We start from the raw sequence: 17824 nt of genomic DNA on the forward strand, positions 1-17824 counted from the left end.
GATGTGAAGTAGAGAAGTGCTTAACAAAACTTACCAGGCAAACTTATGTAAGTATTGTGCTCCAGAAAAATGCATCTCTTTGGAAAGTCAGGACTATGACCATAAGAGTTTTATTGTAGCCTACTTTGTTTTCACCTCTGGTAAATATTAACCCTTTCTGGCTGAAATTATGTTAGAGAGACAAAAATGTCTGCAGCCATAACCAGTCAACATTTTGATATTTTAATAGTTATTTCTATTGTGCAATGTATGCATCAGTTCTGACTGACAGTTTTAATACCAAATAATATCTAAGTTTTGCTGAAATCACATCTAAATGTTTGCAGTAGCAAAGAGAACATATCTTTAATTCTAAACGGGTTAATTGTAAACTAAAATGCAGGCCTGCATTATCTTATTAAACAATTAGAAAGAAGTAAAAGTGAGTTAACTGTAGCCTCATTATAGGAGCTGTTTATGCAACCCCCATGCATGTTGGGTGATCACATGATTGATTTATGGCAGTGTGGGGCGAAGAAGGGGCCTGTCTTCAGCAGAGGACAGCGAGGAGGACAAAGTTTAGAGGAGATACAGCTTACTGACTTCATTCTCAAAGGTCCTCACACGTGACACACTCAACATGAATCTCACAGGTTAATTAAGAGTCATGCAAAATTGAATATTTTCATTTTGCTTTAAAACATGACCAAGACCATTGAGTTTATTTATTCATGTATTTTTACGTTATGCCAAATACGTTTAAAGAAACCACTTGCCTATTTATTGCAGACATGGAAAACATGTATTTTCCAATGTAATTATCAAATGTTAATGTGGTTGCGCAGATGTGTCAGTGTGCCATGTTCAAGTTGTGTGCCATGATTTTCCACATAACTACAACTCTGTGTTTAACAATTAATGCTTTTAAGGATGGCTTTTTTGTGCTATAATGTGTCCAATGGCAATAAATGTGCCATTGTGCAATTTTGCCACGTTATGCAGAAGGATGCAGTTAAGCATGAAGATTGGGGGCTGACAAAAGTAAAAGTCATTGAGAACCCAAAACTGAGTCAATGGTTAGGGTTAGAGTTATGGCCCTGATCCCAAATCACAAAAATTAAGGAATTATTTGTATCAAATACAAATACTTGAACCAAGAGTGTGCCAGTATGCCACAGAATGTCTATAAGTCAATGTGGTTCAGGTTGTTTGCCTGTAATGATGGTGCATATTTACCCAGGAATAGTGGAAAGAGAAGGGTTTATGATTTCATGAGTTGTTCTTATCAGACTAGATAAAGCACAGCGCTATAAAAGTCTCCTACAGAGAGGACCTGCTTTGAGGACCTTGCTTCCGTTATTTGCACAAGTCGAGTATATGCATTATAATATTGCAGGAAGGTGACACCTGCAATCAGGGTGGTTTTGTCTTATAATAACTGTAATCGAATCATATTTAACAAGCTCTTGAAGGCAGTATACTATTCTGTTCAACCGTATAGTGAAAGATGTTTTCATGGCTTAATGGACAGGAAAAAAGTAGTGCAACCTATAAAGCAGGTGTTTAAAACAACAAAATTCCTCTTGACATGTGGAATGTACTGTTAAGATTCAACAAAAACAAACACAACCAGAGTTGATCTAATAAAGTTTATTTTCTTAAAAATGACCAGTTTCTGTTCTTTTCTAGGAAATTAAACCATTTTAAAATTCATACTAGCATCTACATAATGGTTATTGAAGACTTCACAATATATTAAGTCTAGATGTTATGGTACACATGCATAAAATTCAGGCTGCATGAGAAGCCACAGTCACCACATTACACATAGATGGAGTTTGAGGGGCAAAAAGACAATGGGGCTGTAGAGATACTTGTCTCAGCTTTAAAGAGGCCAGAGGCCTCTGATATAACCAACTCCAGCAAGGCTTTTCAAAATCAGCAAAACAGGCACAAGTCAGGCCATGGGCCCAAAAGAAAGCAATAAAATAGTCAGGATGCACTTTTAACAGTGATGCTATGACCACATGAACAACAATTAACTGAATGAAAATGCTCAGGGATTGTTTTTAATAGAAATCTTTTCTTTACATTCTCTGTAAGATTAATGGTCAAACATGTTTCAGAATTCTTTGGGCCCTTAGTTAACACTTCAAACCGCTTGGAGATGAAAGCTCCAAATACTAAGAAAGGGAACTTGAGAATGAGAAAGTTATATACAATAGGCAAAAATAACCCTTTTCTAATAATGGCAGCAACAAAGGTGATGCAAACATTTCTGAAAATGCACGACCGTAAGTTCCACACATCAATCACTCACATAAAAGAATTTAACTTTAAAGAAGTCATCTCATTAAAAAGAAAAATGCTGGAGGAAAATTTAGTGTTCGTTTTCTGATCTTTTCTTTGTTATTCCTCTTTCACAGAAAGAACTTATATGCTGAGACATGTGTATGATTACAGCAAGCCTAATGTGTGCTAACAAAAAAATATTAATAACAATAATAATAATAATATATAATAAAATAAAAGACATTCAAATACAGTAAGATTTTTTTTTTGCCTGAAAATATAAAACTACATGAGAAAGCATTAAAATCATATTTGTAGATCAGAATAACATATTAACATTTAAAATAAAAAAAGCAAGTGCTAATCACATTGGTATTTTTTGTTGTTTTTTTGTTTGTTTGTTAATTTTTTATATCATACATATATTTCAGCACATCTGCTGTCAAAAACAAAAAAACAAAACAAAAAAAAAGTCACCAGCCAGGGAGCCATAATGGTATGGCTCTGCCTCTAATCTGAGAAACCGCAATCTGTAGCTCCTAGTGGCTCCGGTCGCGGTCAAATCTGTACATAAACTGCAGCAGAACTTGTCTTGAATCTCCACATAGAACTGAAGTTGCACAGGGCAGGGCGCACAGCGTAGGGCTATGCGATTGGAAGGACCAAATAAAGTCTACTCCAGTCCCTTCCCAAACACCACCACTGTGGCACCCACCTCCACAATCTCCATAATCCTGAGTCAACATATTGCTTCACAATATTTCACTCTTCCAAATCATCCATCACGCTCCCAAGCAGATGTGGAGAGAACTCCTTGCATTCTCAGTTAGCAATATACAGGAGTGTCTGCACACAGTACTGAGGCAGCTTTACACGGTTTCAGAGTTCTGCATTTCACCTTTCCAAAGATAGTTTCTCTTAAAATGATTAATTCAAAGTCTGACATCTTTTGTTATCCACACACTTTGCACACCAGGTCTCTCTGGCCCAGAAATGGCAGGCGCTCTGGATTTGTAGGCAGGTAAGATAAAGACCAGGGTGCTGTGATGAAGGATGAGCTCGCTCTCAGTTGTGCTGTAATGTGTTGGATTCTATGGGAGGTGCCGAGTCATACAGAGTGTCCGTGTCATGGGTCGGCTCTCCGGCCAATGTGCAAGGATTGGACAATGTACCCGCGCCACAGTCACAAAAAAACCTAGATGGGAGAGATTATAAAACGGATTAGAGCAGAATCTATGCGTCCACTAAAAGTTACAGAAAATTTGTAATTCTGCAATTCACTAGGAACTATAGCTTTTCTTGTGGATTTAAACAAGAAACTAATACTTTTTGGAAAAAGTGACAGTTAAAGGCATTTACAGTTACAATTTCTATTCTTGAAATTGTAATATTTCACAGTATTATTGTTTTTACTGTATTTTTGGAGAGCATAAGAGAATACACGGTACACAGTAGTGTATTGCACTGACCTATCATGCCGTATAAACTCCACATCATGCCCTTGGTGGCACTTCTTAATACAATTCACACAAATTGCATTCCGGTCTGTTGTGTTACAGGTGTGACACCTAATGGAAGAGAATGGAACATGGTGAAATACAACCATTACTGTTGGTTTTCAAAGCAGACTGCTTCAAGTTGCCTGCCTTCTGATTACCTGTAGAAATCGTGCATGGGGTAGCTGGTGTAACTGGAAATCTTGTACAGGCACTGACCTCTGCTCACTGCCTTTTCTATGGCATCCTGATTGTTCATGATTTTATTATCTAGAAAGTTATGGAAAAGATTTATATTAACATACATATATATATATATTATTGAGGTAAAATGAGAAAGATAGTCGGCTATGAGTTTATAAGTTAACGTTTACCTTTCATTGTAACATTGACACCAGAGGCTAGAAATAAGCCTCCAAATCTGTTGTTGAATATTTGATTGCCTTCCAGAGTCGCCGTTGCATGGTTTGTGATTTCAATGCCTAAAGTGGGGGACAGAGAGAGTGTTATTTGAGTTAAATATTAGAAAAATGGCACAAGTTATTTGGGCTAAATATCAGAAAAATGGCACAAAAACTACACACAAATTCCAATTCCAAGAACTCCAGAATGTCCCGTATGCGTTTTATTCACAATCATTATAATAGCACTGTTTTTTTATTATTTCACACCATTATAACCATTACATAAGACCACCACAGTGGCAGCATGTACGCACTTCTGACCTTAAACCTTCTACCGACCTGCAGCAAAGCCGTCAAATATCCGGTTCTTCCGCAGCACCGGGTGGCTGTTTGTGCTGATGAGAACACCAGCCTGTGCGTTCCTGAAGATGTCGTTCTCTTCCAACAACCCTGAATATGCATATATAGACATTGCTATTAGTTTCTATGATAATGATTAAACATGGTACATCCATTGAACAAATTCAAACATCCATTACGTATATGATTACGTAATTGGGCAGCTTTTTTGACAGATTAAGCTCAGTTTTGAATCAAGGGCTTTCATTGGGGGATTAAATCACTAATTGTGTGATTTAGCGCAAGAGAACCTTTGATCCGTGTCTAGGAATCTGTTCTGGTTACATTTTTCTACTTTAAGTCTCCATCAGCTGGCGTAGCATTTCCTGCACTGTGCTCAAGCAGAAAGAAATTTTCCAATCCATTCTTACCCCTCCCGCCATTGAATATGCAAATACCCCCATCCCGTCCATCATGGATCTTATTCCTGCGCAGCGTGGGGTTGCTGTCCGTCTTAATCCACACCCCCGCCATGGCATTATCAAAGATCTCATTGTCCTCGATAAAACCCAGCCCTAAGAATAGACAAACAAATTATGTTAAACAAACAAGCAGAAACATCTCTTACAACTGGCCACCCCAATATGACAGCTGAGATCTGTAACGGTTTTCACAATTTACAGCATTACAGCTAAGGAAAGAACTTACTCATAAGCAAGCTTCATAATGAGTAAAAAGACAAATAGAAAGAACAGAGAGGAAGTAAATAAAGAACTTACCAGAGTTGTAAACAAGGATGCCTCCATTTTGTCCACCCCAAATTTTGTTTCTTCTGATTTTCGGATTGCTGCCAGTTCTGTTTAAAAAAAGAAAAGAAAAAACAAAACCATCAATCTTGTACGTCCAAAAGGTATCCAATACATAAATTCAGTAGACTTTTTTTACAACCAAGACTCTTGAAAATTTATTTGTACCCCTGATACTTCCTGAAGAAGCCAAAATTCAATTACTTCATCCCTACCTGATCTGGACTCCAGAGTACATATGATTGTAGATATCATTATCTTCCAGTACACCATGTCCATTGTCATAAAAATACACCCCAACCTTTTCAGAAAAAACAAACGAAAACAATATTAACAGGGAAGAATGAAGTTAGATTATATCAAAAGAAGTTTTGAAGTTCCAAACCTGTTTTCCACTGTGTATCCTGTTCCTTCTGAGTACTGGCGTGCTTCCTGTGGTCACCCACACGCCGGCCAGAGTGTTGCTGTATACCTCATTTTCTTCTATTACACCTTGGCCCTTCTCATGCTACAAATAGAAATAGACAGTTACACTATGACCAATGCATACTGTGCATACTTTTTTTGTTAGCAGCCCGTAATGTATTCCAGTCAGCAGTGATTTAAAGTATTTGAGTAAATGTAATTAGTTACTGTACTTTAGTAACTTTTTGGCTACTCTGTAGTTTTACTGGTGTTTATCAAAGATATTAGCAACTTTTACTCTGCATTACTCATCACAAATGTATTGGAGTAAAGAATTACTCATTAAATTTTGCATGGCACCAAACTTTTTTTTTGCTGCAGTTTATGTCTGAAATAAAGCAATACTGTAAAAAAAAAAAATGTGTTATTAACGGTAAAATACTGTAAAAATACCAAGATAAAAAAGTTAATTGTTTAACAGTAAGATTCCATAACCTTAGATCTAACCTTACATTCAAATGTAAACTTCACATTTGATGCATTTTTGTTGAAATAACTGTTTCTTTTTCTTTTCTGATCAGTTATGTACATTAGGGTTTTATGTTACATCTAATGTTGTTAAATTAATATTTATTGCATTACTTTAGCGTTGTGTTTTACCATGATGGTGTTTTGTGTGAATGACACTGAGCACCATTTTTATATAGGTATTATTAACTTTCTCAGCATGTTGAAAAGCGGCAGATGAACTTTGATTCACCATGTGACTTTCTCATTACCACCTGTTTTTGGTGGTATGGTTTTCAGGTACTGTTTACAACACCACTGCCAGTCAGATCATGTGCATGCTCACTCACCACATAGATTCCTCCATGCTGGCCGTCATGGATCTTGTTGTGCCTTACTATAGGACAGCTGTTCGTTCTGATCTGAATGCCAGCCAGGGCATTTCCATAAATATCATTTCCCTCAATGAGGCCCCTCCCATCACCAAATATGTAAACGCCTCCTTGGTTTCCATTGAAGATGGCATTTCCCCTAGATTAAAAGCAGACAGCTCATTTGATAGATAAATCAACAAGCTGGATCAATCAATTGACAGTGAGCCGAGTGCTTAGCTCAGTACAATCGATATCCAAAAATATTTTCAATTCTAAAAATAACAATGTAGATTTATACTAATAGGGCGAGGGAGACTGACCTTATTGTCGGGTCACTGTTGGAGGTGATCCACACGCCAGCAAAGTTATTGGCATAGATTTTGTTTTCTATGAACTGGCCTCGGCCTTTCTCGTGAACATAGATGCCCCCCGTTTGGCCGTGGTGGATCTCACAGCGTACCACAGTCGGGTTAGCATACGCTTTCACCTCAAACCCTGCAATCCTGTTCCTATGGATATTACAGCTCTCAAAGTAGCCCTGCAGAGGGAGACAAAGAGACAGAAATCAGCTCACTGGCTGCTGCCAAAAACAGATGAAATCTCTGATTGAACAAAAATTAGGTGCAATTACCATGCCATGGTCAAAGGTAAACACTCCTACATCTCTGCCATGGTGGATATGATTACGTCTGATGATAGGATTGCCATGGTTTTTTACCCAGATACCCGCAAGAGCATTGTTTGAGATTTCGTTATCTTCATAAATACCCTGTAACAGCAGCACACAGGTAAAAACAACAACATAATACCGTTATTGTGATTAATCATTATTTGTCAGTAAAGCAGGCAATAGTCTTGTCTGCAACCGTATTATCTACAATTTATGACTAACAACCAGAGTGTCAACACTGAGATAAAGCAGATATTCAAAATGCAACATTTTGACAAGATGATTTGGCCAAAACATGATGGCAAAATAATCCATTTGGGTAATAAGTCACAGTAAGCCTTGTAATTTAACTACTATGTAACTATAGATAAACGTAAAAGTCAAAACAAAAATAAAAGTGTATCATATGGCTTCAGAAGACTTATAATATAGTGCACGAGTCATATGAATCACTTTTAAGGAGCTTTTAAAGTTTTTTCCTTCCCTGTTTCTGGCTTGACAGTGTGATCCTTTATGGAAAACAGTTGTGTGAGAAACTTAACAGTAAACAATGACAACTTCCATTTTGAACAGTTCATTTAATACAGGTTCCTACCTGTGCGTGATCAGTGATGTACAGTCCAACGTTTTCACAATCGCTGATGTTGCAGTGTTTAATGGTAGGTCCGGCACCCTGACCACTTACACACACTGCTGATCCCACTGCGCAGACAGAGAAAGGACCTCAATCACCCTGATAAAATTTCTCATACTTCAACTGCTAAAATATGCCACTAACAGCAAGGTCATGAAATCAATCCTCATAGAACACATATACTGATAAAATATATACAAAGTTTGAATGCATTTCAAGTCAAATGAATGTCTGCCAAATTAACTGAATGCATGTCAAAAGGACTTCTCCCTCTTAATTCATCATGTTAATGAAACAAACACATTAGGCTGAGGATCAAAACAATCGTGCCACAAAGCATTAGATATGAAGTAAGCATCCATCCATGATGCCTAGTTACACAGATTAGACAACTGTATATAGTACCGTTCAAATGATTAGGGTCAGTACTATTTTTTTCTTTTAAATTAGTACATTTTATTCAGCAAGTATTCAAGACATTTCTAGATTTCTATTTCAAATAAACACTGATAAATAGAAAGTTCAAAAGAACAAAGTATCCTGGAAAAAAAAAGTATACCGGTTTCCACAAAAATATTAAGCGGCACCACTGTTTTCATTAGGGCTGTCACTAACGGTTAATTTTACGAAATCTAAGAAATCGGATAACTTGTTTGCAGTAGTAAAAAGACCTACACCTAGGGGTGGGCGCTATACCGGTGTGAACGCGAATACCGGTATTATGTTGTGCCATGATATGGATTTTGCGATACCGAGGATACCGTATTCATAAATTCAAATTTTGCAGTTATATTGTTTTGTTCAATTTGGTACTCTTTACAACTGTTAACACTAATGACGATGCAGAATCGAATACGCTGTTTAAGGAAATGGCTGATTTGGCGCTTCATACGCGTGAAGTTGCTGAGGCGATTAACCGCTGTCCTGTGACGCGTTCAATGAAGGACCGTAACGTAGAACACATCGCTAGTGCTAAGCGGCTGTTCATAAAGGATGCATCTTTTGCGGTGGAATGGGAAATAACAAGGTAATGAGACGCAAGTTTGACTTTTAACGGCATTTTTAGAATGCCGTTTCATTTGCGAGACGCGGGTGCAACACCAAAACAAGTTCAAGCACAAACAAAGTTACAGTTCCAGGCTACTGTATGTTTGAGATGTCATGTTTTCATGAAGGTTGAAAGGCTGAAAGCTGCTATTATTATCTTTGTTTTTATAAAACATTTACTGCTAATAATATTATCCACGTGGAGACATTTCCCCGCAATGTAACGTTAGGCTATGAATAACAGGACACGACACACAAGCGCGCGCATACACACGACACACACATAAGCGCGCGCATACACACACACTGGTCCACTATCTTTGTTGGGGACTCTCCATAGACGTAATGGGTTTCATACTGTACAAACTGTAGGCCTTTATTCTGTCTCCTTACAATTTTCATTGTTTTTTTCTTGTATACTTTTAAGGTCTATTTATTTGGTGCTTTGTTCAATCTCAAACCATTATTTTATTTTTATTATTTACATGTCTGCACAAGAGTTAACTGTAATCTGTGCAAACATTAAACTTAAATTAAACGTCTCGCTTTGGTCTACACTGGAAGTGTTCTGCTCGCTCTGCTAAAGCTAAACTATAATTACTAAAACTGAAACTAAATAAAATAAAAACTATATAGAAATGTGTTTGCAAAATAAAAACTAAATAAAAACAAAACCATTAATGAAGCTAAAACTAAACGGAAATTTAAAGCAAAGTTGAAAACGATATTAAAATAAAAACTAATTTAAAAAAGCAAAACTATAACAACAGATATTCCCGGCGGAGACAGAGCACAACCGAAGACGGCTCTCACTCAGAAATCAATAAAGTCTTCATTCGCTGCCGGTTCTCATTATGACAAGACGAGCAAAAAGACAGAACAAGTGCATTCAGGCCTACCTCATGTTGCACGTTTGCACTTTTTGAAAAAAAAAAAAAATGGCACAATAAAAAAAAAAAAAACTTTTCAGGTCTATGTCCAATGAAATGCCTCACCTTTTTCTAGTTAACTAGTGTTAAAATACATATTTTGCCTGTAATTTAACTAAGGTGTACTAAAATGTGATTCCAATTTTTTTTCTCATATCGCGATATAATATCGATATCGTCCGGACAGTGAAAAATATCGTGATATGAATTTTTGCTCATATCGCCCACCCCTACCTACAGCAAACAATAACCTTTAAAATTACTTAAAATACATATAATAACAATAAAGCAATTATATCTAGTAATTATAATTATAAAATAATCATATGGGTTTTATTGAACAATGTTAATATTATGTATATTACATTATGTATTTTAGCAATCAACTTATGTCCATTATGTATTATAAAAAACGAGCAAGGTGGCTGGCCACACACTGAATTCAGTACAGACTACAGAAGTTTATCAAAACTTGTGTGAAGGTGAATTAAAAACAAATGAACAGGAGCAAACGTTTCAGCACATTGCTATCTTCATAATGCATTATGTATTATAACAAATGGCTGAAGAGGGCACCAAAGGCCTGGTGATTGTTGTTGTCACATGTGTCAAATCCTTTTTTAATATTGGCATTAAAATGTCCAATTAATATTTAATATTGGACCACTTCTTTATGATATAAATGCTACAGTCACTGCAATTTCTTTAACAAGAATATGTGGACATTAAAACATGCAAACTCAAAGCGAGGCTTTAAACGTTTAGAATTGCGATGAACAGTTAGCATATTTAGAAAGATGTTGATGTATTCTCCTGTGATGGCGTAGGTTTATAAATTATTTACCTTACAAATCTGAAGAAATGACGCATACTGCATTGTTATAAGAAACCCAAACTCACAGCATTTGCAGAGATGGAGTTTGAGACGCGCTCCACGCATGTAAATGACAACCGTGCAACAAAAACGCTATGACACAAAGCGAGTCAGACTTCATGTGCATTACAAAATGCACGTTATTGGTATTTTAGCGGTAACTTGACGGGTAAATTGCAATCAATGATTTTTTAAAATCGAGAACTTGAATTTAGTCGAGGAATCGTGACAGCCCTAGTTTTCATTATTAATAATAAGATATGTCAGCATACATTTCTTATCAGCATATTAGAATGTTTTTTGAAGGATCATGAGACGCTGAAGACTGGAGTGACGACTGCTGAAAATTCAGCTTTGATTTCATAGAAATAAATAACATAAATATACATTTAAAATAGAAAACTAAATAATAATTTCACAATATTACATTTATACAACATTATTATTAGTTTTTTCCAGAATTTTTGTTCAAATAAAAGCAGCCTAAGTGAGCGCAAGAAATGTATTCTTAAAAACATTTTAAAATATTACTGACTCCAAACTTTTGAACAGAAGTGTATTATGCTAGGGAAGCAGATGGTAGTGTAAATGAAGCGTACCTGTGCAGGTGCTGCGGATAACGCAGTGGTCGATATTGGGGCTGCAGTTAACCGTGATCTCTAAACAGTGGTGAGCATTATGATGCTGTGCTGACTTATCATCAGGGTTGAACTGAAGCAAAAAAAGCAATATTACAATCACTCAAAAACATGATTTGCTGCAACCTCTGATCAAAAGCATTAAGGGTGAATTAGAAATCAGACGGCATTATTATCTAAAAGACACCATGCAATGAGCTAAAAGAGAAAAAGCTGTAAAAACTGTTACTCACCCTGATGGTCATGTAGCCCACATATGCATCTTCAGATCCCTCCATAAACACAAACGTTGAATCTCTAGTGTTTTCAATAACAACCTTGTCGGCTACCTTCCCTGAGGCTGAAAGGAAAGAAAACAGGGGTGTTAGTGACTTTAGTCAAAGTATGCAAGGTTAAACATTTGATGTTATTGTCAAGATTTTAAGTTAAAGGATATAGGTAACAAAAACAGGGTCATCAGATTCACCTGCGCCAATCATTGTGATGGGGGATTCAATGTAGATCCATTCATCTGTGTAAATGCCAGAATGCACAAATATCAGGCCATCAAAATGGGCCTCTTGCACCCCTCCAAGTGCATCCTCAATGGTGTCATAATACTGAAAACCAGAAAAGTGCTGTCATTACAATGAAGCTGAAAATGCCTTATTGAAAATGCCTGCTTTACTTTAAAAAAATAAAATAAAAATAAAATTAAACTGCTGAAGCCAACGATCCATACCAACATATTCTCTCTGCCTTTGTATCTGGCTGGATTACTATAAAAGTGTTCTGCAAAACCAGGCTTTACATGTGCTCCTTTATACTGTGGAAAAGAAAAAGCAAAGACTTAATGAACACTTCATTTTTTTTGCATCTGTATTTAACATTTTTGATTGGTTCACCCAAGATGGACAGTTAACATGGTGCAAATGTGGCCTTAGTCACTTTATTAACTTTCGAAGAGTGAATATCATTATTACTCTGACAAATCACAAACAAAATGCATCAGACTGGAAAAATCATCTAAGCATTCACATCATCCTGATTTAACCCTTTAGGCGCCAGAGGTTTTTTCCTAAAACGTTCGATTTTGACATCTTAATTTCAAAAGGCTATATCTTAAAAGTGAAAAAAGATAGAGACTTTCTGTAAATTAGAGAAATATTAAGGATGACCCAAAGTGTATGTAGGGATTACATTTTCCCATCTAATTTGCATATTATGACGTCATATGGTGGTGGCAATCTTGGATTATAGAATTTTCATGAAAAGTCACGTTTAAATGATAAAATGCAGCACTTCTTTCCCCCCAAAATGTCCATCACCTTCTGTATGCTATATTGCACAATACTGAATGCTCAGGTATATAGTAAGTAGTAAACAAACTGTGTAAATCATTACTAATAAATGGTAGAAACAAACCGAATGCATGTAGTGATTGGCCTTTTGCTGTAGAGATTTTCCATTTACTAAATACAGTAGGCACTCTGATTCCATGTATGGGGCAAATATATTTTATTCATATGACATACAAACACAAGTAGACAAGACCTGTTTAGTTCAAACGCTCACTCGCACAGATCACGAGTGACATGATACGAGCAGCGCGGCCAGATCTGCCTCGCGCGCGCGCCGAGTGTGCACAGCTCGGACTACTGTCATTGTCATTGCGACTCCTCACCCTGCCTCCACGTTGCCTCGTAACTGTCCTATGAATACTTCGACCTCGTCTTCGACCTCGTCTAACATACCCAGTGGTATTAGACAAAGTCTCCTCCACAATACTGTCGCCGCGATTGCGGAGAGGATCTGATAAAATGGCTTACTCGCACACTAGCTCCGCTTTTGATCGCACTGATTCAATGCGCTCTAACTCGAACATGTATAGAAACATGACGTTTTTTTGATTCGGGGATGAAGTATGACATGTCTGCCATCCAGTGGAGGGGAGGTTGAACGAAATTTGACACCCAATTTGACAAAATCGGCCTTTTTTTTCAGTGCCGCGTCTTGTCGAGTAAACTCGACCGTGGCGCCTAGAGGGTTAAAGAGGAAAATAGAAACGCAAGCTCTCATACCAACTGCTGAAAGCTCTCTTTCCATGGGTTTGGTTGCTCATACTCTTCCGGGTTGATCTGGTAGAACTTCCCCGGCTCTGGATGCATCATGGGTCGTGTGTACTCAAACACCTCCATGTATAGTCTTTTCCTGTTAAACGCACAAACAGACAAAACAATCACTAAAGATATAACCTTATGGAATAGGTCATATCTGAACTAATCCCCCACTAACAAAACATTATGGTGGCTGATAAGCATTTTGTAAAGTTTAAATATTTTGATGGCAATTTCAGGTCAGTGCTGTGCTTAAACACTACTGTTCAATTTATTTATTTATTTTCCAAATAATTATTTTATTTAGCAAGGATGCATTAAATTAATCAAAAGTGAGAGTAAAACTCTAGCATGGTGACATTTTTTATTTTCTATTGATCAATATATCCTGAAAAAGATTACAGTTTCCACAACTGATGTCAACGTTGATAAGAAATGTTTCTCAAGCACAAAATCAACAAATTAGAGTGATTTCTGAAGGATCATGTGACACTGAAGACTGGAATAATGGCTGTGGGAAAATCAGCTTTGCCATCACAGAAATATATTATGTTTAAAAATATATTAAAATAGAAAATTATTATAACCTGTAAAAAATATTTCACAATGACCAAATAAGGCAGCCTTGGTGATCATAAGAGACATTTTTCAAAGACATTAAAAAAATAGTACAGAACTCAAACATTTGAACAGTAGTTTATACTGTTCTATTGTTTAAGCTGCAAACAAGACTGTTATCAAAAAGCCTCAAGAGACAATTCTGTCAAGATTAGATGTTAGAAATGTCCGGTGTAAAAGCATTATACTCTTATATTCTTCTGATATGTAACATCTTTTTTTTGCAAACCATCTCCATTAGTGCAGTTTCCCTGTCATGATCATCATAACATAACTTTTTAAGGACATTGCGCTGGTTGTCTCAATCTACTGGATCATTAGTATCCCACTTACAGCATGACACTGCCCTTAACATTTTCTTCCATACTCCAATGAAAGTAATTAATGTACTTCTGCAAATCATTCTATTGTCAGTATGTAAATTCTCACCAGAGAATGGGGTCATTTGCAAGCTCACTGAAACGCTTGCATACGCAGGCAGCCTGGCACAAGTCCTGCTCCAGCAGGTAGGAGAAGATCTTCAGAACGACTTCATCCGGAAGCTTCTCTTGGAGATACTGCTCCGCAGGGGCAGCTGAAACATTGTCAACAGGGAAAACAAAATCTAAAGCAAACTGCTTGCAGAGCACACTTAATAGCAATAGTAGCAATAGTCCTTTGATAAGCAACAAAACTTAATGATGCACTTAATGATCGAGACCACAACTCTTCACTCACCTGGCAGGTCCTGGGATTTTCCCGACACTCTTGCACGTTTAGCTCTGTGACCGAAATTTTCTGTGGCTGAAGTGGAGGCTCCCTGTATCGCACAAATCAGACATTGACTTTTTAGACTGCTATTTAGATTCAAACAACTTTAGTAGGACTATCTCTTGTCAAAAGTGCAAACTAAACAGGGTTAGGCCTAGTTTATCTCAAAAGTGGTAAGATCTTTACCTCCATACTGTTTTTTGCGGGGCACACGGTTCGTTTAGGCAACAGGGACTTTCTACGGAGTTGGTATGGACTGTTTTGAGCTCCTGGACCAGATTCTTCTGCAACCATATCTGCAGGGATGTCCTCATCTACAGAGGGCATAGAAAGAAAAAGAAAACAATCCATTCAGCAAAACATATCTCAACCTGCCCTGCACAAGCTCAGACCCCAAGTTCCACCACAAACTCCTGATTCCCATGTTTGCAGTGAACGTTGCAAAATGTGCCTGCAGGAACAAAACAGACCCATTCTCTCAAGGAAAATAGTCAAAGAAATTTGTTGGCTTTCTCCAAAAGCATAGCAGTGGAGACAACACCTTTGCCCATCAGTTGGTAAGAACATCACATCGGTACAAAACTCTGAATTTCCATACTTCCAGAAAGCTTGCTTTTCCATATCTTAACGCATTTAAAGAGTAAAAATGCCTTAACCTTCTTCATACAATTGGTTTTGCAAATGTAAACACCATTATATGTTATCCATAAACCAAAAAAACTACGGCAAAAACGACTGCTATTCTTTATTCAGCTGCAAATGACTTACCTACCTACCTGTCAATACCTGGTGTACTGATCACCTGAGAGCCTTACGGTCTGTCCTTCCCTACAGCACAATTGGTACCTGGAGACAACATCCAAAAGTTAAAGATGAGAAGAGCAGCTAAAACTTGACTCTAAACTGTCACGAATTTTATGGCAACTCACAGCTGACTGGTCCATCAATAGCAGACTTCACAGACAAGATGGCAAGGCAACAAAAAGTACATCAGGGCAAAATATCAACACAAAAGGAAATCCTTATCTGTTCAGCCATGGCACTGGTCACTCTCTCTGCCTGCCTTGTGCCTACATGTGCATCTAGTCAGTGTCCACATCCAAAACGTCTAAAAACAAAACAGTATGGAGAAGATGCTCTTCCTTTTCACCAAAAACAGCATGCACAGATAAAAAAAAAATAAAAAAAGTGTATCCAAATAAGAACTTAGAACATCACACCCTTATGTAATACAAATACACAGATATTACATCATTCTCCTTTCTAAAAGCCCAACTACCCTAACTAAGGATTATGTTGGCAGTGATACATTGATGTTATCAGGTGGTAATATCATAGTATTACTATGGTGTATGTTCAAAAAAACATTGGGTACTTTTTAGTGTAGAGGTTATATTAATATTAACTTTGAGAATATGAATGGTCCTTACACTCAAGTCAATGCATTGCTTAGGCTGATGTTCTAATTGAAATAGACAGTAACTGCAAACATCAGATCAAATGTAAACATTGAGGTAGTCAAAATGCACTGATCACTACTGGTCTAAAATGAACCAATAAACCCTAATAAATGCTTAAAGAGCATGAAAACCTAACGCATTAACACTTTATCAATGGATTTTTTTAAAGACCAGAAAGCCTGTCAGTGGGGGGTCTGTAACCCAGCTAAACGTGGAAACAAAGGTTTCTGATTGATCATCGCAGAAGCACCTTCACCAGCAGAACCCAGGGCCGTGAACATAGCATTAAACCAAACCAACAAAAATAACTATCCGTATGATAAATGTTCCACCACGCACATATCCCCAACAAAACAGTAAAGACAGCCTTTATCTTACCCCGTTTTCTCGCTGTAAGCTCAAGTGCGCAGCTACTTACGTTAGCTAGCGTGCTACCTAGCAGTGTAAACAGTTAACTTCACAGCCACTGCATTTAAAGCTAACGAAACCCGAATAAACACAATGCAGTTGTAGATATTAATGCGGTGTGGAAAGCAGCAACTGTGTTAGTATTTGGTGTAAACGGACAATGCCATCAACTGCAGCTCAACACTGAATACTAACAGCTACGCAGCGCAGATTTTCGTGCTTAAATCCACTTCTCGTGTCTCTCTTCCACCTATAACCCACGACAGATAACTTATACCAGACATAAATCAACATTTACCTTATCTTGTTTCTAGGTTTAACGTTAACCTGTAAAGGTGACGAGTGCGTTGAAAACTAGCCGTTTACGATTAGGGCTCGTGAAGCCCAAACAAAGCGCGGCCTGGCCTATATATATGCGCCTCGACGCTCTGCACACAAGCCCTTTTAATCAGGTTGTGCGGCTTCGGAGTGGCCGTGTCGGGTCGGATAGATTAAGTACCGTATACGACACGGTACAATATTGAAGCGTTGTTGAATAAAAGGTCCCCGTCTTACCTCTTTCTGCGTTGTTTCTTTCCGGCTGCACCGGGCGCGGCCTCGACACTCGCCTGGGTCTCCTGCTGCTCGCTCTGACGGAGTTCATTTGGCGAGGTGACTTTACCCAGAAAAAAATACGCTTCCCTCTAACCTTATTCTGGTGTTATTAGCATTTACACAAATCTCTGGTCTGAAACAAGTCAAATAACCCGTCTACGCCGAAAAATGACACCAACCCTAGGCAGTTTTTCTTATTCGGGGTGTTGTTGGTGTGTTTTTTTCGGACAGCTCCCCCCTGTGCTGAGCTCCGTGTCTCTCTCTCTCTTTCTCTCTAGCAGGAGGAGCCATTAACATGGACATGGAGAACGTGCACAAGGGGGCACCACTGATATTCAGCAAGAGTAACATTGAGTAATTGCTTTTAAATATTGATCCTCCAATTTTGGAGAAGTTGAGATTCAAAGTGTTAACAGCCCTGGTGCCATGGCGCTGAGATTACAACTGTGTAAAAGCTTTTCCTGATGATAAAAAAAAAAAAAAAAAAAAAAACCGCTTAAACCA

The 17824-nt window shown here is 37.6% G+C and overlaps 1 protein-coding gene across 3 annotated transcripts; it reads right to left on the reverse strand.

Annotated features, from left to right (window-relative positions):
• Positions 1-1614: 1614 nt before the first annotated feature.
• Positions 1615-17589, reverse strand: fbxo11b (F-box protein 11b). Of its 3 annotated transcripts, XM_056255594.1 has the most exons (24): positions 17282-17589; positions 15788-15966; positions 15635-15704; positions 15045-15172; positions 14826-14907; positions 14538-14682; positions 13455-13584; positions 12116-12199; positions 11861-11993; positions 11628-11734; positions 11356-11467; positions 7868-7974; positions 7234-7371; positions 6923-7140; positions 6579-6759; positions 5702-5824; positions 5532-5617; positions 5290-5366; positions 4942-5085; positions 4511-4621; positions 4142-4249; positions 3929-4037; positions 3741-3839; positions 1615-3466 (listed from the first exon to the last, which is right to left on the reverse strand). In XM_056255594.1, exons 4-24 carry the CDS (start codon positions 15150-15152, stop codon positions 3337-3339), a joined length of 2532 nt encoding a protein of 843 aa, XP_056111569.1. In that variant the 5' UTR covers positions 15153-15172; positions 15635-15704; positions 15788-15966; positions 17282-17589; the 3' UTR covers positions 1615-3336. The 3 variants fall into 3 exon arrangements, with proteins under 3 accessions (XP_056111569.1, XP_056111568.1, XP_056111567.1); XM_056255593.1 differs by lacking the exon at positions 15788-15966; XM_056255592.1 differs by lacking the exons at positions 15635-15704; positions 15788-15966.
• Positions 17590-17824: the final 235 nt, after the last annotated feature.

Source organism: Rhinichthys klamathensis, unplaced genomic scaffold, assembly GCF_029890125.1.
Source record: "Rhinichthys klamathensis goyatoka isolate OS25496 unplaced genomic scaffold, OSU_Roscu_1.1 h1tg000121l_1, whole genome shotgun sequence".
Classification (NCBI taxonomy): domain Eukaryota; kingdom Metazoa; phylum Chordata; class Actinopteri; order Cypriniformes; family Leuciscidae; genus Rhinichthys; species Rhinichthys klamathensis.

What these genes read in the sequence shown, in the direction of transcription:
- fbxo11b (XM_056255592.1), bottom strand. Translation starts at nt 17,369, where the DNA reads ATGAACTCCGTCAGAGCGAGCAGCAGGAGACCCAGGCGAGTGTCGAGG. An exon ending in CATCACAATGATTGGCGCAG is followed by an intron (nt 11,735 to 11,860) that starts GTGAATCTGATG and finishes CTTTCCTTTCAG; the next exon opens with CCTCAGGGAAGGTAGCCGAC. An exon ending in AACAGTGACCCGACAATAAG is followed by an intron (nt 6,760 to 6,922) that starts GTCAGTCTCCCT and finishes CTTTTAATCTAG; the next exon opens with GGGAAATGCCATCTTCAATG.